The 21625-nt window shown below is 51.1% G+C and overlaps 3 protein-coding genes across 3 annotated transcripts; 2 read left to right on the forward strand and 1 right to left on the reverse strand.

The window, feature by feature from the left end:
• Positions 1 to 681: 681 nt before the first annotated feature.
• LOC116501325 (olfactory receptor 14C36-like) lies at positions 682 to 1617 on the forward strand. Its single transcript, XM_032206841.1, has one exon. The coding sequence runs from the start codon at positions 682 to 684 to the stop codon at positions 1615 to 1617; it is 936 nt and encodes a 311-aa protein (XP_032062732.1).
• Positions 1618 to 4728: 3111 nt separating this feature from the next.
• LOC116501326 (olfactory receptor 14C36-like) lies at positions 4729 to 5694 on the reverse strand. Its single transcript, XM_032206842.1, has one exon. The coding sequence runs from the start codon at positions 5692 to 5694 to the stop codon at positions 4729 to 4731; it is 966 nt and encodes a 321-aa protein (XP_032062733.1).
• Positions 5695 to 16878: 11184 nt separating this feature from the next.
• On the forward strand, positions 16879 to 17799 carry LOC116501419 (olfactory receptor 14C36-like). The gene has a single exon (XM_032206970.1). It carries the CDS (start codon positions 16879 to 16881, stop codon positions 17797 to 17799), a length of 921 nt encoding a protein of 306 aa, XP_032062861.1.
• The last annotated feature ends 3826 nt before the right edge of the window (positions 17800 to 21625 follow it).

The following is a 21625-nucleotide window of genomic DNA, read 5'->3' on the forward strand; positions in this document are numbered from 1 at the left end:
TGGGCTGCTCTGCGAGGTGAGGAAGTCTGGCAGAAACCCCTTGGAGTATCATAATCTAGCTACTCCTGGTCATATAAAACAGGGATGGCCAAACTCCTTAAGAAACTGCATGGGATGCAGATTGGATATTGGGATACCCCAGCTTGTGAATATCCAGCTCTGTCTGAGGGTTGTCCTCCTGGGCTGCAGGCTGTTCTCCTGCAAGATGCAGCTCTCTTGAGGCATCCCTGTGTTATCCAGGTGCCCCAAGGAGGAAGCAGTTCTGTGTTAAGGTCATGTCCGTGCTGCTGGATGGCTGTCTGTGTGCAGCTGGAGTGAGTCCTCTACACCCCTGGTTAGGAGAGAAGAGCTGAGATCCTGCTCATGCACCTGCAGACAAAGTGAATATTCTGTCCATCTGCACTTCTACTGCAGCTTCTGTGCTCCCAGCTGTCTCAGCTTTCTTCTCAGAGAAATCCCTGACCATGTTCATCATGCTAACCATTACAGGGATAACTACTAGATAACAAAAGAAAATTCTACCTTGCTCAAGCAAGAAAGCTGCAGGAAGGTTCTCCTGCAAAGAGAGAGGTTCAGGCTAGGGCATGCTTTAAGGCTTGCAATGGATTTCCTGAGAGAAGTTTGTTATGACGTTTCTCTGCCATCTCGTCTTCAGCACACAACTGTGTCCAGAGTCAGCAAATGCCCAATGTCAGCTCTGTGAGTGAGTTCTTGCTGCTGGCATTTACAGACACACGTGAGCTGCAGCTCCTGCACTTTGCGCTCTTCCTGGGCATCTACCTGGCTGCCCTCCTGGGCAACGGCCTCATCCTCAGCGCCGTAGCCTGCCACCACCGCCTCCACACCCCCATGTACTTCTTCCTCCTCAACCTCGCCCTCCTGGACCTGAGCTGCATCTCCACCACTCTGCCCAAAGCCATGGCCAATGCCCTCTGGGACACCAGGGCCATCTCCTATCAAGGATGTGCTGCTCAGGTCTTCTTTTTTGTCTATTTTATTGGAGCAGAGTATTCCCTTCTCACTGTCATGGCCTATGACCGCTACGTTGCCATCTGCAAGCCCCTGCACTACGGGAGCCTCGTGGGCAGCAGAGCTTGTGCCCAGATGGCAGCAGCTGCCTGGGGCAGTGGCTTTCTCAATGCTGTCCTGCACACGGCCAACACATTTTCCCTGCCCCTCTGCCACGGCAATGCTGTGGACCAGTTCTTCTGTGAAATCCCCCAGATCCTCAAGCTCTCCTGCTCAAATGCCTACCTCAGAGAAGTCTGGGTTCTTGTGCTTAATGTTTCTTTAGTCTTTGGTTGTTTTGTCTTCATAGTGCTGTCCTATGTGCAAATCTTCAGGGCAGTGCTGAGGATGCCCTCTGAGCAGGGCCGGCACAAAGCCTTTTCTATGTGTCTCCCTCACCTGGCCGTAGTCTCTCTGTTTGTCAGCACTGCTGTGTTTGCCAACCTGAAGCCCCCCTCCATTTCCTCGCCATCCCTGGACCTGGTGGTCACACTTCTCTACTCAGTGGTGCCTGCAGCTCTGAACCCCCTCATCTACAGCATGAGGAACCAGGAGCTCAAGGATACAGTGAGGAAAATGTTTCCATACATGCTTCTTAAGCATCCATGATGTGTTCAGAAGATCTATTCTTAATAATATGCAAATATTTTGATTCATATTATATCATATCGTTTTGATCGTTACTAGTGTTATCGTAAGTTTGTCATTAATAGTAATCCTAACAGAAATCAAAGGGTATTTGGGAAAATGATACAACATTTCTTAAATTATATTTCTTTGTTAGTATTTGAACTATATTTCATTTTGTTTTTAATAATCTCATTCTTAGCATTCTGAATGTTACATCTGATGTAAGGTTTGACCACATCATCTAATGTACATACAGAACCAGGCTTCCTTGGTAGAGAAAGACAATAAAGATGTCACTGGATTTTCATTGGTCTTAGTATCCTTCTCTTCCCATCTTCTGTCAAGCTGGGGGAGCAGCCCCAGCATCCAGGAGGGGCTCAGGTCCAGGAGCCCAGCTGCCACAGTTAGGAGCAGTGTATTTGGATTAGACCTTGTGGATCTAGGTGGCAGTCCTGTCGTCCCTATAGCAGCGTGTCGTGGTTCCGCTCAAGTGGGCAGCCAAGCTCCACCACAGCCGCTCTCTCACTCCCCCTCCTCAAAGAAGAATGGGGAGAAAATATGTGAAAAGGGCTCAAAGGTTGAGATAAGGACGAGAAAATCACTCAGTAATTATTGTAACGGGCAAAACAGACTCAGCATAAGAAGATAGTAAGATTTATTGCGCATTACTAACAAGCTAGAGAAGTGAGAAACAAAGGAAAGAAACCAAAAGGACCTTCCACCCCCCAACCACCCTCTTCCACCTCCTCCCCCCAAGCGGCACAGGGGAATGGGGGAATGGGGGTTATGGTCAGTCTACAGCACTTCTTCTCTGCTGCTCCTTCTCGGTCACTCTCGTCCCCTGTGCTGTGGGGTCCCATCCACGGGATGCAGTCCTTGATGAACTGATCCAGCGTGGGCTTCCCACAGGCAGCAGCTCTTCCAGAACTGCTCCAGATATGGGTCTGTACCACGGGGTCCATCCCTCAGGAGAAAACTGCTCCAACCTGGCTCCCCTATGGGCAGCAGCTCCTGCCAGATCACCTGCTCCTGCGTGGGCTCCTCTCCACGGGCTACAGGTCCGGCCCGGAATCTGCTCCGGCAGGGGTCTTCCACAGGCGGCAGCCTCCGTCGGTGCAGGGCCACCTGCTCCACCGTGGTCTCCTCCACGGGCTGCAGCGTGGAACCCTGCTCCACCGTGGTACTCCATGGGCTGCAGGGGGACATCCTGCTTCACCATGGTCCTCACCACAGTCTGCAGGCGACTTCTGCTCCGGTGCCTGGAGCACCTCTCCCCCTCCTTCTACACTGACCTTGGTGCCTGCAAGGCCGTTCCTCACTCCTCTCACTCTCCCAGCTGCTGTGTGGCGCAGCGTTTTTTTCCCTGTCTTAAATATGCTCTCACAGAGGCGCAAAACAACATCGCTTATTGGCTCAGCTCTGGAAACCAGTGGGGCCCTTCCCAAACATGGGGCAGCTTCTAGATCCTTCTCACAGAAACCACACTTATGGTCCCCTGCTACCAAAACCTTGCCACATAAACCCACTACAGAGAGCCTTCATGGTGTAGTTGAGGAGGAAGATTTCAAAGAGCATCTAATAAAAATCTTTCTTCATTTTAAAGGCTGAATTTTGTTGTGTTTCAGTTTAGAGCATCATTCTCCGATAGGTATTGGTCTACGGTTTCTCCTTTGGAGCCCTGCATAGGTAGGAAAAGGTGTTTTTACCTATTTAAAAACTAAGAACAAGAAAACACACTGGAATTTCCAAGAAAACACAGTTCAAATTCCTAATTTGGTTGCCTCCAGTAATGTTTACGTTCCCTAAAGGATGGCTACGTACACAATGTATTTTAAAATTATTAATAGGAAATTTAAAATAATAGTGTTAATATTCATCCATATCATATTAATTCAACGATAAATGATGAGAGTCTTACTAAGGAAAACGTTAGACAGACTGCTGAGAGATGGGTGAGCTTGAACTCACTGAAACTCCAAGCAGCAACTGGGTTGGTGAGAGAGGTCTGAATGGTCAAAGAGTAAGGGGAGGGCAAACCAGGGGAAAGATGGGAAGTCCAGGTCCAGAGAGGCAGCTGGAAAGGGGCATTCAGCAGGGTCTGTGTAATCAAGATGGGTTTTGTGCCTGAAAGATGAGGGAGGGAGCACACCATGATAGAAAAGCAATGCCAATGCAAGTACAGGTGAACACCAGTATTTCTTCTCCTGCGATGAATATACATCCTGAAAAATCACATTTCTTCATGATAGAAATTACACTTCACGTGAGACATTTTACGGAAGGGATGGAATCTTTTGAGCTGATGTGCTGTTGTTTTATTAATTAAGTACTAAATAAATTACTGGGTAATTACTGTGTGTCCTGGCACTGCAGAGCTCCCATCAACCCATGCATCCTTTGGCTTAGCTTTACCGTGAAGATCCACTCACTGCCCACCAACACAAGGCACACAGTGTCCCAGGAGAACCCTTAGGATATTCTGGTGGCTCGCAATACCTCCTTGATGCCACCAGTCCTGTCACGTTTCACACCCAGGAAGCTGCTTCTTGATGGGCCAGGGTCTCCAGGGGCGATGGGCATCCACCAGTGACGACTCAGTCCAGCCCTGACTCCCTCACCCAGCACCCCATGCCCTCATGCCCCTGTGTCCAGGTGGCACCCAAGTACAAGACCGAGGCCTTGAGCCTGGTATTCCCTGATTGTCTTCTTCACTCCAGATTGGGAAGAAGAGCCCTGAGCACTGAGCAACTTCATTTTATGAACAAGATGCCACAACAGAGTACAGGTGTCATTTAGGGATAAACACCTTCAGAGAAAGCCTCTGGGTCACACATGATGTGGTGAAAACTAACACAAGATGTAACATTCAGAATGCTAAGAATTGCATTATTAAAAACAAAATAAAAATATTTAAAATATTAACAGAGAAAAATAATTAAAAAAATATTATATCATCTTCCAAAATACCCTTTTATTTCTGTTAGGATTATTATCAATGATAACGTTATGATAGCACTAGTAAAGATAAAAATGAAATAACATAATATGAATCAAAATTCCACATTATTAGAAATACATCTTCTGAACACATCATGGATGCTTAAGAAGCATGTATTGAAACAGTTTCCTCACTGCATCCTTCACCTCTTGGTTCCTCATGTTGTAGATTAGAGGGTTCAGTGCTGGAGGTGACACGGAGTACAGAAGTGCGACCACCAGATCCAAGGATGGCGAGGTAATGGAGGGGGGTTTCAGGTAGGCAAACATGGCAGTACTGACAAACAGGGAGACGATGGTCAGGTGAGGGAGGCACGTGGAAAAGGCTTTGTGCCGGCCCTGCTCAGAGGGCATCCTCAGCACAGCCCTGAAGATTTGCACATAGGACAGCACAATGAAAACAAAAGAAGCAAAGGCTCTTTGGTTCTTTTGTTTTAAATAAATAAATAAATAAATGCTAAACACAAGTGCCCCAACTTCCCTGAGGTAGGCATCTGAGCAGGAGAGCTTGAGGATCTGGGGGATTTCACAGAAGAACTGGTCCACAGCATTGCCTTGGCAGAGAGGCAATGAAAATGTAGTGGCCGTGTGCAGGACAGCATTGAGAAAGCCACTGCCCCAGGCAGCTGCTGCCATCTGGGCACAAGCTCTGCTGCCCACGAGGCTCCCGTAGTGCAGGGGCTTGCAGATGGCAATGTAGCGGTCATACGCCATGACAGTGAGAAGGTAATATTCTGCTCCAGCCAAGAAGACAAAAAAGAAGACCTGTGCAGCACATCCTTGATAGGAGATGGCCCTGGTGTCCCAGAAGGCATTGGCCATGGCTTTGGGCAGAGTGGTGGAGATGCAGCCCAGGTCGAGGAGGGCAAGGTTGAGGAGGAAGAAGTACATGGGGGTGTGGAGGCGGTGGTGGCAGGCTACGGCGCTGAGGATGAGGCCATTGCCCAGGAGGGCAGCCAGGTAGATGCCCAGGAAGAGCGCGAAGTGCAGGAGCTGCAGCTCGTGCATGTCTGCGAATGCCAGCAGGAGGAACTCTCTCACAGAGTTGCTGTTGGGCATTTGCTTGTTTTGTTTATGTTCTGCTAAAGAAACAGAAATAGATTGATAATATATCAGGATTATCTGAGAAAAAAAACGTTTCCATTTTTCAATTAAAACTCTCAAAGCATTTGCCGAACTGCATGTAGACAGTTGGCAGTTCCTTTTCCTTCATTGGTTTCAGTTCTTCTCTGCTGGCGTGTCCTTGAGCTGCAAGGCAATTGCACTAAGGAGGTTCTCCTGAGAAGAACCTGGACACTGCTGAGAGCAGAGGAATCCAGGCTCAAAGTGCACATCTCCAGACCCCTCACCCTGGCCCCATACCCCCCTTTCCCCAAGCACATTGAATGCCAGCGTGCTGCTGCCAGGGTAGGCAAGGCCAGGGAGGGACAGACGGACACTCAGCAGACCCTCCTGTGCTGCAGCTCTGCCTGCAGAGGAGGCAGCTCCTGCTGGGGACAGCGGGGGCTTGAGGGCAGAGGCTGTGCTGGTGGGAGAGGAGAGCAGGGGGTGTCCCAGGGAAGGCACCTGCCCTGCAGGGGATGGCAGGGAGGTGCCCGAGCACTCCCTAACAAAGCATTTCTGGCAGCAGCTCCCTCTCACCGCCTGCCCTGCTCATATCTCTACTGCCTTCCTATGTCCCTGCTGGAAGCAGGATCTCTTTCCCCACGTATCTTCCATGTCCTTGCTCACAGACCCCATCCCACAAGCTGTGCGCTTCCTGAGTACAGGACATCACAGGGGTTGCAGCTCGTGAAGACCTGATAAGCCCTGAGGGAGACAAAAAATGTTATTGTTTCAGTCCTTAGGCTGAGGCGCCTGAAGGGATTTGATCACGTTAATTGCTGCCATGTTTTTCTCTCCCTGCAATACTCTTGGAGTCTAAGTCTCCTGCACAATCCAGACCATTCTTTATCATGAAACCTGCCTCTCCTCCACACCAAGAATCTGAAAGCACAGAATCCAAGCAAGTCTTCCATATCAGATAAACCATGCCTCGGTCTTCCTATTAAAATGCCCCCTCAAAAATACCATTCTCTAAAACATCTTCTATGCCACATTACAGGTAGAATAAGACCCACCCTGGCAGATGCTATCAGCCATCGGATGTGCCAGCTGTAGAAGACCCCTCTGGCAACCCAACCTGCAGTGCCCTGCTGCCAGAGCCTCACAGTGTCAAAAGCCTGCAGATGTGTCCTGCCACACGCTGCCCTCTGTTGTTGCGCTCCTCAGTGCCTCCAAGCCCTCTCTCCTTCTCTCCTCTCCCCATGCCAGCTGCGGTCAGAGCCCCCAGCCCTGCTGCACTGTGCAGAGGAGCTGCTCCTGGCCACAGCTGTCTCTCTGCACCACGGCCCTCTTGCCACGAGCTCTCTCTGTCCCATGAGCCCGGCCCAGCTCAGCAGCACAGCACCAGCCCAAGGCACTGCAATCACCCCTCTGGGGGCTTTGCTGATGAGCCCACGAACCTCAGGCACTCAGAGACAATTGAAGACAGCTCTCCAGAAGTCCAAGTCAGAGGCAAGTTTCCTGCAGTGTCCCCCTGAGGGCCAGTACTGACACAGCCTCCCTTGGAGCTTGTTAGAGCAGAACCCTGGAGGCAGTGAGGACAAGGAGACAAAGGCAATGTGAAGGTGACAGTGATGTGTAGGAAAACTGGATGTGTGTCACCAAGCACAATGGCCAGGCCTTGACCCCAAGTGCTTCGGAAGGGAGATCCTTTCCTTGACAGGTTGCTCATGGCTCTTTGTGGGGCAGTGGGAGATGGGGATGTGCATTGCCAAGTGCAGGAGAATGGTATGACCCCTGCCTGGTTCATGGGTGTGGGTGAGGAGGCTGTGAAGCCCTGGTTCCTCAATGATAAGCTGTCTTCTCCTCATAGGCCTCAGTGGCAGAGAAAACAGCCATAGGCATGGACACAAAGACCTGGTCCTGTTGGGACTTCCAGCTTTGTCACAGCCCTATTTCCTGTCTATACATGGCTTTCTAGGGACTCCAAGACCTCCACACCTTTCCTTTTTGGCTGCAGACCCTTATCTCTGTGGTGTCACAGCAGATCTGAGCTGAGCGTGATACCTCAGATCTTGGTGGCCATGCTCCTCATAAGGCAGCTCTGTAGGAAGCTGGCCTGGTTCCTTGTGAGCAGGCACCACTGCTCTCTGGCATCCCTCGTGGTGCCCAGGGCCTCCTCCTCCTGGGCACTGCTCACTCAACAGGGTCCCAGGGTGCCCTGATGTGTGGGGTTCCTCTTCCTCTGGTACAGGACTGGGCTCTTCTCTATGTTAAAGTTAAGGGTTTTCTGAAGTCAAAATCCTGCAGATTCTCAAGGTTCACCCACAGTGATGCTCCATTCTATCAGCTGTTAATGTGAGCAGGCAGACAGTTCAACCTTCGTGTAATTGTGCTATATCTGGCTAGACAGCAGCAGCAGCAAGAGTTGCAGGGATATTTGGATAATTCAGGAGTAACCAGTTGAATGGCATTGCAGCACAGTCACAGAAGGTAGGAGATGGAAGGCTGTCAAGTTCCACATTTGCTGTGCTTTCTTCTCATGCATACTGTCAGTTTTTCTGAAGCTGTGTCCTGAATGTTATGGGGCTGTGCAGGTCAAAAGTGGACGGGCCAAAGCCCAGCTGGAGCTCAATCCATCTATTACTGTCAAAGACAAATAAAAAAATAAAATAAAATAAGATAAATATTATATAAATAGTATAAATGAAGGAGGATTAGGGAGAATCATAATCCTTTATTGGATTTTGGGGGGAAAACCCAGTGACAAGGGATGAGGTAAAGTCTGAGACACTTAATGCCTTCTTTGCCTCTGTTATTAGCAGCAAGACCAGTTTTTCCCCTGGACATTTCTTCCTCCTCATGGCCAGTGCCAACCTTCCTGGAACACTTTGTGGCATTTTTTTCTCTCCTGCTCTTTCCTACTACCAAAGGAAGCTCCATCAGGGTGGAAACCACTCCTGAAGCAGGCATCCCAACCCAGCAGGCTCCTTGTGGCCTCTCAGCCAACCAGACACAAGTCACCTCAGCAGCAGCTTCCAAGCCAAGGGCCTGCTGCTTGCCTTGCAGCTTCTTGGCTAGACACAGCCAAGCCTTGTGCCTCCTGCTGCACACTCATGGACTCAAGCAGAAGGGACAGGACAACCCATCTGGGGGCCTTCTTTCTGCCTGGGTCCTCCTGGGTCTGGAAGCAGAGGGGATCCCCCAGTCAGCATGCCAAGCAGGTGCCTTCTGCTGGCCTAGCAGGGCCACTGGCAGCTGTCAGCCCAAAAGTGCAGCTCCCAGGGAGAAGTCAAGGCTGACCTGCCACCTCCAAACAGAGGTGACCTCACAGTCCTTTTCTGTGACACGTTCCTGGTGCTGCCCTATCAACTGCAGAGACAGAAGTGACCTCACAGTCCCTGCCACAGTCACATTCCTCCTGCTGGGACAGGAGATCCTGAGGTGGAGCTGAACTTTCTCTAGCCCCCTTGGTATCTCTTTTTACTTTCTGGGTTAGAGATTAAGCGAAGTTTTAGTGGGAGTGTTTGGTGTTCTGTTTGTGCTGTCACGTCTGTGGTTGAGGTATGGATAAGCTCTGTGTTTTACGGGTGTTTTACCTCTGTAAAGGAGTTTAGGGTTAAATAGAGCATTTTAATCTTAGTGTCAAGGGAAGGGATTACGGTTATCAAGAGAGAAAATTGATTCCTTTCAGAGTGTTGTAGTAGCATTTAGGTTTAAGCGTTAAAATTACTGGCTCGAGTAAGGTAAGGTCCATATGTGACTGTTTTAAGTCAGTGTTACTGCACTACTGGCATTGCATGAATGCTCTTACCTCTATGAAAGAAATAATTTCTGCTGGCCGTGCTCCTATTTCCACCCCAAAATCTCATGTCTCTTGTTCAGGCTGCTCCTGACCTCCCCATATCTTCCTGGGATCAGCTTTCTGATGACATTTACCATCTCAGTGTATCTGTCTCACCTCTGTTGGCTCCTCCATTCCTGAGAAGGAAGCAGCGTTGTACTCAGGATGGAAAAGGGCACAAAGATCTTTAGGCGCATCCTGCAGAATGTGCCCATCAGCTCTGCACCTCCACAAAATCATGCTTCCTACCTACATGTTTTGTTTCCCAAGTGGCTTCTATGCATCCAGCGTTACTTTTCTCAAGCCCTCAAGCATGTTTCAGTTTTGGATGTGGAGGGATGGGAAAAGGAAAGCAATGCATGGATGGAACTGATCTTGGCAAGGGATGAAAAGAATAACAGGAAGAGATTCTGTAGGTACCTTGCTCAGAAAAGGAAGGCCAAGGACATTGTACCCCCTGTGAAGATAGAAGGGTGAACTGGTAATGACAGACATGGAAAAGGCTGAGGGACTCAACAACTTCTTTTCTTCAGTCTTCCCTGCCAGTCAGGCTTCCCAAGTCTTTTGTTTCCCTGAACCCATAGTTGGTGGCTGGGGTTGCAAATTCCCACCTGCTGTAAGTGAAGAGCAGGTTTGAGACCACCTGAAGAAACCCAACAAGTACAAGTCTATGGGGCTTGATGACTTGCAACCCAGGGTCCTGAGGGAACTGGCTGATGTAGTTGTCAAGCCTCTCTCCATCATATTTGAAGAGTCCTGGCAGTCGGGTGAAGTCCCTGGTGACTTGAAAAAGGGAAATATCACTCCCATTTTTAAAAAGGGTAGAAATGAGAACCCATGGGACTACCGAATGGTGAGCCTCACCCTTGTGCCTGGCAAGATCATGGAAAAGATCCTCCTGGAATCGATGTCAAGGCACATGCAAGACAAAGAGTAGATCTCAGACAGCCAGAATGGCTTCACGAAAGAGGAAATCATGCCTGAACAGTGTGATGGCTTTCTACATTGGAGTGATCACATCAGACAACAACAGAAGACCGACCTCTGTCATCTACTTGGACTTCAGTAAGACCGTTGACACTGTCCCACATGACATCCTTGCCTCTAAATTGGAGAGATACGCATTTGATGGGTGCACCATTCAGTGGATAAGGAGTTAGCTTGACGGTCACACCCTGAGCATGGTGCTCAATGGCTCTATGTCCAAGTGGAGGCTGGTGACAAGTGTTGTACCTCAGGGGTCTGTCCTGGGACTGGTGCTGTTTAATATCTTTATTTATGACAGACTGTGAGATCGACAGTGAGACAGTACATTCTGTGCTTGTATAACAAGTTGAATATGAGCCAGCAGTGTGCCCTGGCAGCCAGGAGGGCCAATCGTATCCTGGGGTGCATCAAGCACGGCATCGCTAGTAGGTCAAGGGAGGTGATTGTCCCGCTCTACTCTGCGCTGGTGCGGCCTCACCTCGAGTACTGTGTGCAGTTCTGGGCACCACAGTATAAAAAGGACATGAAACTGTTGGAGAGTGTCCAGAGGAGGGCTACGAAGATGGTGAAAGGCCTGGAGGGGAAGATGTACGAAGAACGGCTGAGGTCACTGGGCCTGTTCAGCCTGGAGAAGAGGAGGCTGAGGGGAGACCTCATCACAGTCTACAACTTCCTCGTAAGGGGGTGTCAAGAGGCAGGAGACCTTTTCTCCATTAACACCAGTGACAGGACCCGCGGGAACGGAGTTAAGCTGAGGCAGGGGAAATTTAGGCTGGACGTCAGGAGGGGGTTCTTCACAGAGAGGGTGGTTGCACACTGGAACAGGCTCCCCAGGGAAGTGGTCACTGCACCGAGCCTGTCTGAATTTAAGAAGAGATTGGACTGTGAACTTAGGCACATGGTCTGAACTTTTGGGTAGACCTGTGCGGTGTCAAGAGTTGGACTTGATGATCCTTAAGGGTCCCTTCCAACTCAGGATATTCTATGATTCTATGAACAGAAGGCCAACTGCATGCTTCTGGCCTTTACAGTCCCTATCTGTGCCGCATTACTCCTGCAGGTCTGTCACCTCCAGAGACAGAAGTGACCTCACAGCCTCCTTCACATCTACATGCCTCCTGCATGCCCAACAGATCCTGAGGCACACCTGATCCCATCACATCATTCCTGTCTAGCTCCTCCTTGTGGCCTGTGATCTGATCACATACCTGTCACCTCACCTGCCTCTTCCACTGCTGTGGGACTGCTGCAGGACCTCACAGTCCCTGCCCTACCCCAAGCATATAAACCATACAAGGTAGGGGTAGGAGTGGGGTTGAGGCTGAGATGTGCTGTGTGCATGGTGGAGGGCTTTGGGAGTTAGGTGTTCAGGTTAATGTTTAGGAATTAGAGGTCACATGCCAGGGTTAAAGGAATGGCAAGGGCTTCAAGGAATTGTTTGGTGTTGTGTCTAAGGATCCTGCTCAGGGTTTAGAATAAGGGCAAGCTTTGAGGACTTCAGTTTAGGCCTGGTTTGGGACCTAAGGCTTTTGATTTTTTTTTTTTCTTCATATTGGTCTCTTATTATATTCAGAAGATATTGTTTCTGATATAAATAATATATTTCTTATCCTCCTACTTGTTAATCATTTTGTTGTTACTCATTTACAGGAAACATGGCAGTTTCCTGTATAAATACACCCAATAAGGAAGTCATAAGAAGTTCATTGCGCTCAGGTCCTCTCTCTTCCCATCTCCTCTGCAGCTGGTCTCAGCACCGCCACCATTCAGGAGGGGCTCAGGGCCAAGAGCCCAGCTGACACATGCAGGAGCAGCCCCGGTGGCCCTCGGGGCTGCCCCTCCCTGCCCGCTGGGCTCTGCCTGTCTGCTGCCTTCGGGTCGGGGCTGCTGCTTCCCTGGAGCCATGACCATGGCCAGCAGCAGGATGTGGCTGCTCTCTTTTGGCTTCCACATTGTGCTTCCTTTTTTCTGGGTAAGCCCTGATATCTCATGTACCTTGGTGACAGACCTGTTTTCTCTTCAGTGGCATCCCTGTGGCTGCAGGCAGCAGCAGGCACTGTGCAGCCCTGGGTCACAGCTGCCTCCCTGCTAGCACCACAGTAACAAAAGCGGCTGCTGAAGGCAAACCCAGGAGCCTAGAAACCAAGGGGCTGTTCCCTGCTCTGGGGGTTCTTCATGGAGTGAAGGACACAGGCTGAAAGTTCCAGGGTGGTTCCTGAGCAACCAAGGGCAGGACCAAGAGCTTCCATTATGGCAGAACTTGCCTAAGGAGATGACAACTGATCTTAAATTTATCTGCATGGGACTGCACCCCCTGCAGTGGGGCAGATGGCAGATTGCAGCCTGGAGAGGAATCTGGAGCTTCCAGGAGATGTCAGGGGATCTGCAGGGACAGGGTGCTCAGTGGGTAGTGATTAGAACCTCATAAAATGTGTGACCATCCAAAGAAGGGTCTGGTAAAGGAGAAGGGGAATCTGAGGAGTCCATGGTCTAAAGGAGGGCTGTGCAATGCCAGCAGAGGTGGTGAAGAGCCAGCAGGCAAAGGCCCATAAGACTGCAGAGTAATTGAGGATAAGCATTTTGAAGTGCTCTGGGTGAGGTCTGGTGCAGCACTTGCCTGCCCTTTGTGCCCTTAGACACACCCCATGGCCCTGCCCAGCACTGCCCTGTGCTGCTGAGCCATCAGGGCAGATGGAAAGGGGCTCAGCAGCAGAGATCCCCATGGACGTAGGTCTGGTGCCCACCCTGAGCAGCATGGGCAGGGGGGGAGACCCCCAGGGATCCCAGGGCACCACAGCCCCTGGCTCTCGCAGCAGCACTGCCAGCTTGGGGCCCTGAAGAGAGCACAGGGAGGGAAGCAGCAATGGCCGGCCAGGCCAACACAGACACAGTGCCCTGGATAAGGCTCTCTGGGAGCAGGGATGGCCCTGGGGAAGAGCAGGGCAGCATTGCTGGGCCTGCACTGATGGGGAAAGGGAAAGGGAAAGCTCTTTGTGCAGGCCCCTGCTTGGGGCAGGCTGCTCTGTGGCTGGGCCAGGCCTCTTGTGCTGGCCTGAGGAGCAGGGCTGGCCCTGCGGGGCACAGGCACTGTGTGCTGGGGATCTGCCAGGCAAGAGAGCAGGGCTCCTGCAGCTTCACGGACCTCCATCACCTTGCAGCATAGCCAGCCTCCTCCTTGCTCACCTCAACCAGAAACTACACATGCATGAGCTGTCTGCTTCTTCCTCCTCTGAAGGGAGAGGAGGAAACGCATCTAGAGAGAGAGGGGAACGAACATATAAACTCACAGAGAGATAGACACTTGAGGAAGGGAAAGGAAATGGAAAATAAAAGAAAAAGAAATTCCTACCCCAAACATGAGGAATATGTAGTAACTCCTCTATTCCCATAAGCAGACCACTGTGCTGCCAGTCTCTGAGAAACTGATACCTTGTCTTGGAAAGATGACCCCAATATATACTGCTGAGCACCATGTTATGTCCCATGTGGCCTGACCAGAGCTCAAGTGCTCAGTCTGGTGTGAGTACACAGAGGAGAGCTCTACAGCCCCAGGGCATGCAGCAGCCCCGACAAAAGGGCACTTCTGTCTCTGCACTTGATAGGGCAGCAGCAGGAACGTGTCACAGAAAGGGACTGGGAGGTCACTTGTGTCTGGAGGTGGCAGGTCACCCTTGACTTCTCCCTGGGATCTGCACTTTTGGGCTGACATCTGGCAGTGGCCCTGCTAGGCCAGCACAAGGCACCTGCTTGGCATGTTGACTGGGGGATCCCCTCTGCCTCCAGAGCCAGGAGGACCCAGGCAGAAAGAAGGCCCCCAGATGGGTTGTCCTGTCCCTTCTGCTTGAGTCCATGACTGCGCAGCAGCAGGCACAAGGCTTGGCTGTGTGTAGCCAAGAAGCTGCAAGGCCAGCAGCAGGCCCCTGGCTTGGAAGCTGCTGCTGAGGTGACTTGTGTCTGGTTGACTGAGAGGCCGCAAGGAGCCTGCTGGGTTGGGATGCCTACTTCAGGAGTGGTTTCCACCCTGATGGAGCTTTCTTTGGTAGTAGGAAAGAGCAGCAGAAAAAAAACTGCCATGAAGCATGCCCTGGAACTTTGGCACTGGCCATGAGGAGGAAGAAATATCCAGGGGAAAAAGCTGGTCTTGCTGCTGGAGACTGAGGCAAAGAAGGCATTAAGTACCTCAGCCTTTACCTCCTTTCTTGTCACCAGCTTTCCCCCCACATCCAATAAAGGATGATGATTCTCCTTAATCCTCCTTTATTTGGCGTTTATATATAAATGGTTTTTGTTTCTTTGACATAAATATACAGATGGAGCTCCAGCTGGGCTTTGGCCCTTCTAATTTTCACCTGCACAGCCCCATAACATTCAGGACACAGCTCCAGACAAACTGACAGCTTGCATGACAAGGAAGCACAGAAGAGGTGGAACCTGGCAGCCTTCCATCCCCTACCCTTCTGTGACTCTGTGCTGCAATTCCATTCAACTGGTTACTCCTGTGTTATCCAAACTTTCCTGCAGCTCCTGATGCTGCTGTCTTCTCAGAGATAGCACAATGACACAAAGGTTGAACTGTCTGCTTGCAGCCATGAATGGCTGACAGAATGGAGCATCAGTGTGGGGGAATCTTTAGAAACTGAAGGATTTTGCCTTGAGAAACCTCTTGACATTTACAAGAAGAAGAGCCCAGTCATGCAGCAGAGGAAGAGGAACCCCACACATGGGGGCAGACTGGGACCCTGCTGAGTGAGCAGTGCGCAGGTTGAGGAGGGTCTTAGGCACCACGAGGGATGCCATACGAGCAGTGGTGCCTGCTCACCAGGAACCAGGCCAGCTTCCTACAGAGCTGCCTTATGAGATATTTGTGTTCATGGCTATGGCTGTTGTCTCTGCCACTGAGCCTTATAAGGAGACTGCTAACAATCAAAGCAACGGAGCCTAATTAACTCCTCGCCAACCCATGTAGCAGGCAGGGGTTGTACCATTCTCCTCACTTGGCCATGCACATCCCCATCTCCTACTGCCCAACAAAGAGCCCTGAGCAACCTGTCAAGGGAAAGGATCTCATTTCCTATGGGCCAAGGGACAAGGCCTGACCCTTGTGCTTGGTGAAACACATCCATGTTTCCTACACATCAGTGTCACCTTCACATAGCCTTTGTCTCCTTGTCCTCACTGCCTCCAGGGTTCTGCTCTAACGAGCTCCAAGGGAGGCTGTGTCAGTGCTGACCCTCAGGGGGACACTGCAGGAAACTTGCCTCTGACTTGGACTTCTGGAGAGATGTCTTCAATTGTCTCTGAGTGCCTGAGGTTCATGGGCTCATCAGCAAAGGCCCCCAGAGGGGTGATTGCAGTGCCTTGGGCTGGTGCTGTGCTGCTGAGCTGGGCCGGGCTCGTGGGACAGAGAGAGCTCGTGGCAAGAGGGCCGTGGTGCAGAGAGACAGCTGTGGCCAGGAGCAGCTCCTCTGCACAGCGCAGCAGGGCTGGGGGCACTGCCTGCAGAGACAGAGTGCTTAAAGGCAGGCAGAAGTGGCAGGATGCACAGAGCTCACTGGGGGAGAACACTTCCCAGCCCTGAACCCGGTAAGTCTCTGGCTGGAGGGCAATGCAGCTGCAGGTCCTGGAGGAAGGAGAAGCCAGGGGTGCAGGAAGGGCTTCTCACGGCTGTGGTGCAGAGCAGGGTCCCTGCACTCAGCCTGCCTGGGAGCCCAGGGGCTTGGGCAAAGGAAGGGCAGTGCAGGGGCTGCCTGAAAAGAGAAGGCACTTTCTGCACTCTCTGCCTGCCTCTTCCTGCTCTGATTGTGGGGCAGGTTCTATGTTAATGGGGTAGCTGGATTTGCACTGGTGACTGAGCTTCCTATTGCATTGAACTGAGACACAAACAGTTTAGTGATGAACGTGAGAATATCCCTTCTTTTCTCTCTGCTTACAGACTGCACCAGGGCTTTTCTGAGCTGCTCTTTAGGACCTGCAGACAAGGGGATGTGGTTTTTCAACACAGCCTCTGTGTTCATCCATCCCCCAGGTGAGTGCTGCAAGCAGCCAACAGCTGGGCACCAGGGGATGGACAGAGCAGCCCTCCTGGATGTGCCCTCTGGCTGAGCTTTGCCCCCACAGCAATGACATTTGTCAGTGCAGTGGAGCATGTGTCCCACTGGGGGCTGATGGGCAGAAGTGGTTGCTGTGTACAGGACACTCAGCAAATACAAAGCAGGGCTCCACACAGGGAGATAGACAAAGGTGCTCTTGGAAACAGGGAATGTAAGGCTTTAACTGGGAATTTATTGAATTTTAGTCAAAGACTTTAATCATAAGACTCTATATATGTATATTTGTTTCTCATTTTGCAGTCTCTATGTCCAAAGCAAATGCCCAACATCAGCTCAGTGAGTGAGTTCCTGCTGCTGGCATTCGCAGACACGCGCGAGCTGCAGCTCCTGCACTTCGCGCTCTTCCTGGGCATCTACCTGGCTGCCCTCCTGGGCAACGGCCTCATCCTCACTGCCGTAGCCTGCCACCACCGCCTCCACACCCCCATGTACTTCTTCCTCCTCAACCTCGCCCTCCTTGACCTGGGCTGCATCTCCACCACTCTGCCCAAAGCCATGGCCAATGCCCTCTGGGACACCAGGGCCATCTCCTATCAAGGATGTGCTGCACAGGTCTTTCTCTTTGTATTTTTGATGTCATCAGAGTATTCCCTTCTCACCATCATGGCCTACGACCGCTACATTGCCATCTGCAAGCCCCTGCACTACGGGAGCCTCGTGGGCAGCAGAGCTTGTGCCCAGATGGCAGCAGCTGCCTGGGGCAGTGGCTTTCTCAATGCTGTCCTGCACACAGCCACTACATTTTCCCTGCCCCTCTGCCATGACAATGCTGTGGACCAGTTCTTCTGTGAAATCCCCCACATCCTCAAGCTCTCCTGCTCAGATGCCTACCGCAGGGAAGTTGGGACACTTGTGTTTACTGTTTCTTTAGTCTTTGGTTGTTTTGTTTTCATTGTGGTGTCCTATGTGCAGATCTTCAGGGCAGTGCTGAGGATGCCCTCTGAGCAGGGCCGGCACAAAGCCTTTTCCACGTGCCTCCCTCACCTGGCTGTGATCTCCCTGTTTATCAGCACTGTCATGTTTGCCTACCTAAAGCCGCCCTCCATTTCCTCTCCATCCCTGGACCTGGTGGTGTCATTTCTGTACTCGGTGCTGCCTCCAGCACTGAACCCCCTCATCTACAGCATGAGGAACCAGGAGCTGAAAGCCACACTGAAGAAACTGATTATATTTATTTAGCAATAAATTGGTATCTCACTTTTCTAGTTTTATTCAAGTTAATCTCAGGCAATTTCTGACCTTTGGGTAGAGCATTCTTTAAAATTCTGCTTGCTGTTAAATGTGTGCTTTCATTCCTCTTTTCCAGATAACCAGTTCTCTGCATGAGCCAGAGGCTATCTCTGAATGTGTTTATCCCTAAATGACACCTGGCCTTTGTTGTAGTATCTTGATAGTAAAAGGAAGTTGCCCAGTGCTCAGGGCTCCCAAACTGGATTGCAGAAGATAATCAGGGAGTACCAGACTGAAGGTCGTGGTCTTGTACTGGGGTTCCACCTGGACACAGGGGCATGGGGGAACCAGGTTTTGGGTGAGGGAGTCAGGGCTGGACTGAGTCATCACTGGTGGATGCCCAGTGCCCCTGGAGAACATGACCAGTCAAGAAGCAGCTTCCTGGGTTTGAAACTTGACAGGACTGGTGGCATCAAGGATGTATTGGGAGCCACCAGAATATCCTAAGGGTTATCCTGGGACACTGTGTGCCTTGTGTTGGGTGGGCAGTGAGTGGATCTTCACAGTAAAGCTAAGTCAAAGGATGGATTTACTGATGGGAGCTCTGCAATGTCAGGGCACACAGCTGGGTCACAGTGCGAAGGTCTCAGAGGCCTTCAGTTGAAAGGGCCAAAAGGGTGAACAGGTAAGAGTAGGGAGCTGGGGAGAGGTGGGCAGGGGCTGGGCTGGGCTGGGCAGTGCCTGGCAGAGGGCAACAGCAGCGTCAGGGAGCGGTGGCAGCATGCAGGGGAGGGCTTCCAGCAGGGCTTGGTGCTGCAGAGCCAGGGCTGTGTGAAGGGAGCCCAGAGCTGCAGGGGCAGGGGAGAGGAGGCCGAGGGCCAGGGCAGCTGCTGCAGGGGCAGGGAGCTCAGCATGGCCCTTGCAGCCCCCTGCCCTGGGCCTGCCTCTGCCCTTGGGCTCGGCCCCGGCCTTGGCTCTGCTGGCAGGAGCGCTCTTGGCATGCACTTCCTGGCCTCCCCTCGCCTGCTCACAGCTGCTGCCCACTCCGGCTGCTGCCACAAACGTGTCCTCACCAGCAGCACCACCCCTTGGGCTGCTTCTGCTGGCCTCCCCCAGCCCACTGCCTTGACTCCTTTTCTCTGCTGGGACCCACCTTCCACACCCAAATGCCTTCCTTGACTGTCAGCACCCTATCCCCTGCCCTGTTAGATGACAGTGCCACGGTGGGACGTGTTTCCTTTGGTCTCTCTACCGGCAACATAAATGAACACTATGAGCAGGACTTGTGGTGTCCTGCTTCCAGCCAGGGGGAGGCAGGGAAGAAAGGGACAATCGGGTTTACTGGACTCGGTATATTTGATGGTTTGGCACATCAGACCCACAAATGTATCAGGCTCTACTGGAGACCGGTGCACAGTGTACCCTAATGCCATCAAGCTAGAAAGAGGTAGAACCCACCTGTACTTCTGGAGTGACAGGGGCAGCCCAACAGTTAACTGTACTGGAGGCTGAAGTGAGTCTAACTGGGAAGGAATGGCAAAAGCACCCCATTGAGACTGGCCCAGATGCTATGTGCATCCTCGGCATAGACTGCTTCAGGAGAGGGAATTCAGAATTCCAAGAGGGCACCACCGGTGGGGCTTTGGCAGAGCTGCCTTGGAGATAAAGGACATGAAACTGTTGTCTACCTTGCTTGGCCTCCCACAGAACCCTTCTGTTGTGGGTTTGCTGAGGGTTGAAGAACAGCAGGTGCCAATGGCTACCATGGTGACACACCTGAGGCAGCGTCACGCTAACCGAGACTCCCTGATTGCCATCCATGAGCTGGGTCATCGACTGGAGAGCCAAGGTGTAGATGTAGAGCTTGGGAGTGTGCTTTAGTGATGGACTTGTCAGCACTAAGGTAAAGTTGCCTGACCTGGGTGACACGTCCCAGAGTAGTGTCAGGCACAATGCAATTCTTTTTGCCTTCTGCATCTATAGCACAGGAAGTAGGACTTTGCCCTACTCTATTGACTGGGCAGCTCTTTTCACTTTACTCTATTTAGGATTCTGTGTCTGGAAGGGAACAATTTCCGCAATGAGGCCAGGCTCATGGGTACAGCTACAGCCAATAAAGATGTATTTTCTTTATTTTTCACCCTGAGTTTTCCACAGATGACCCAATATAGTCCATGGATGTCTAGGTGTCTACTGAGATTCAGGCTGAATTTCTCAGGATCCAATGGTCATTTGAATCTTATTTTATTTTATTTTATTTTATTTTATTTTATTTTATTTTATTTTATATTTTTATTTTCTTTTATTATTTTCTGAACACACCCCTGACTTCTCTTAGAAAGGGTTTCATGTGCTGGGCTGGGCTGCACTTACAGGGACAAAGACCACTGCTGGCAGTGGAGCTGTCAGACCAGCACACTCTGCTCTTCCTCCCGATGAAGGTCTCCAAAGAAGTCACCCTGGATGAATAGCAATAGGAGAATGATGTTCAAAACTGAAATGCAGCAAAATTCAGCCTTTGAAACAAGAAAATTTTTTTATTGGTTGCTCTTTGAAATCTTCCTTAATTACATCTTGCAGCTCTGCAATTAGCTGCAAAAGGAATGAAGGCTTGAAGAAAACTATCAAAGAGATGTTAGGTGTTTCTGCATTTTAATGAGTTCCATGGTGCATTTTGGTGCTGAGTCTGTGAAGTTCAGGTACTGAGAGGACAATGATGCAACTGCTAGAGAAAGTAAAGTCAGAAGGAAAAGCTGAAGTGACTTGGCGTATTAATGGGCCCCATTGAGGGCTGTTACTAAAAACGCCTCCCCAGGGCCTTGTTAGGGCATATAATTGGAGTCCATGATTGCAGACAGGCAAAGCACTGTGCTGAGAAATGTCTTGGTTGGTTTTGGTGATGCAGAAGAGCCAAGGTCTGGTCCCAGCCTCTGGAAGGGGAGATTCTGCACTGCCACATCCGGCTTAAGGGTCTTGCTGGGGTCTGTGGGATGTGGTGGGCAGTGTGATGCCATGAGAACACTGGTATGACACCTCTGAGGTGCTGCACAGGGTTGCAAGGAATCAATGAGGCCCCACTGCAACGAGTATAACATCTGTCCTCATAAGCTCTAGCCAAGGTGACAAAACCTTCAGGGCTGTTGGGACCTTCCATTCTTGCCAGCACCCTCTGCCTTCTCCTCTGTAGCTTTTCCTACGTTGTCCCACAATTTCCTTGAAGTCTGCAGACAAACATCTCTGTTCACCAATTTGCTCTCATCCCTTGCTTTCTCCCATGTCTTGTCAACCCTCACCAGCTGTTCCTTGAAACACAAAGCCATGGTCTGATCAGAGGGTGACCTCTGGCACTACAGCACGACCCTTTGAGGGATATTTCTTCGTCCTCATGGCCAGTGCCAACATTCCTGGGCACACATTGTGGCAAGTTTTTCTCTCCTGCTCTTTCCTACTACCAAAGAAAGCTCCATCAGGGTGGAAACCACTCCTGAAGTAGGCATCCCAACCCAGCAGGCTCCTTGCGGCCTCTCAGCCAACCAGACACAAGTCACCTCAGCAGCAGCTTCCAAGCCAGGGGCCTGCTGCTGGCCTTGCAGCTTCTTGGCTACACACAGCCAAGCCTTGTGCCTGCTGCTGCCCACTCATGGACTCAAGCAGAAGGGACAGGACAACCCATGTTGGGGCCTTCTTTCTGCCTGGGTCCTCCTGGGTCTGGAGGCAGAGGGGATCCCCCAGTCAGCATGCCAAGCAGCTGCCTTCTGCTGGCCTAGCAGGGCCACTGCCAGATGTCAGCCCAAAAGTGCAGCTCCCAGGGAGAAGGCAAGGGTGACCTGCCACC

This window comes from Aythya fuligula, chromosome W (genome assembly GCF_009819795.1).
Source record: "Aythya fuligula isolate bAytFul2 chromosome W, bAytFul2.pri, whole genome shotgun sequence".
Taxonomy (NCBI): domain Eukaryota; kingdom Metazoa; phylum Chordata; class Aves; order Anseriformes; family Anatidae; genus Aythya; species Aythya fuligula.

Coding starts and splice junctions, on each gene's coding strand:
- LOC116501325 (XM_032206841.1), top strand. CDS start 682: ATGCCCAATGTCAGCTCTGTGAGTGAGTTCTTGCTGCTGGCATTTACA.
- LOC116501326 (XM_032206842.1), bottom strand. CDS start 5,694: ATGCCCAACAGCAACTCTGTGAGAGAGTTCCTCCTGCTGGCATTCGCA.
- LOC116501419 (XM_032206970.1), top strand. CDS start 16,879: ATGCCCAACATCAGCTCAGTGAGTGAGTTCCTGCTGCTGGCATTCGCA.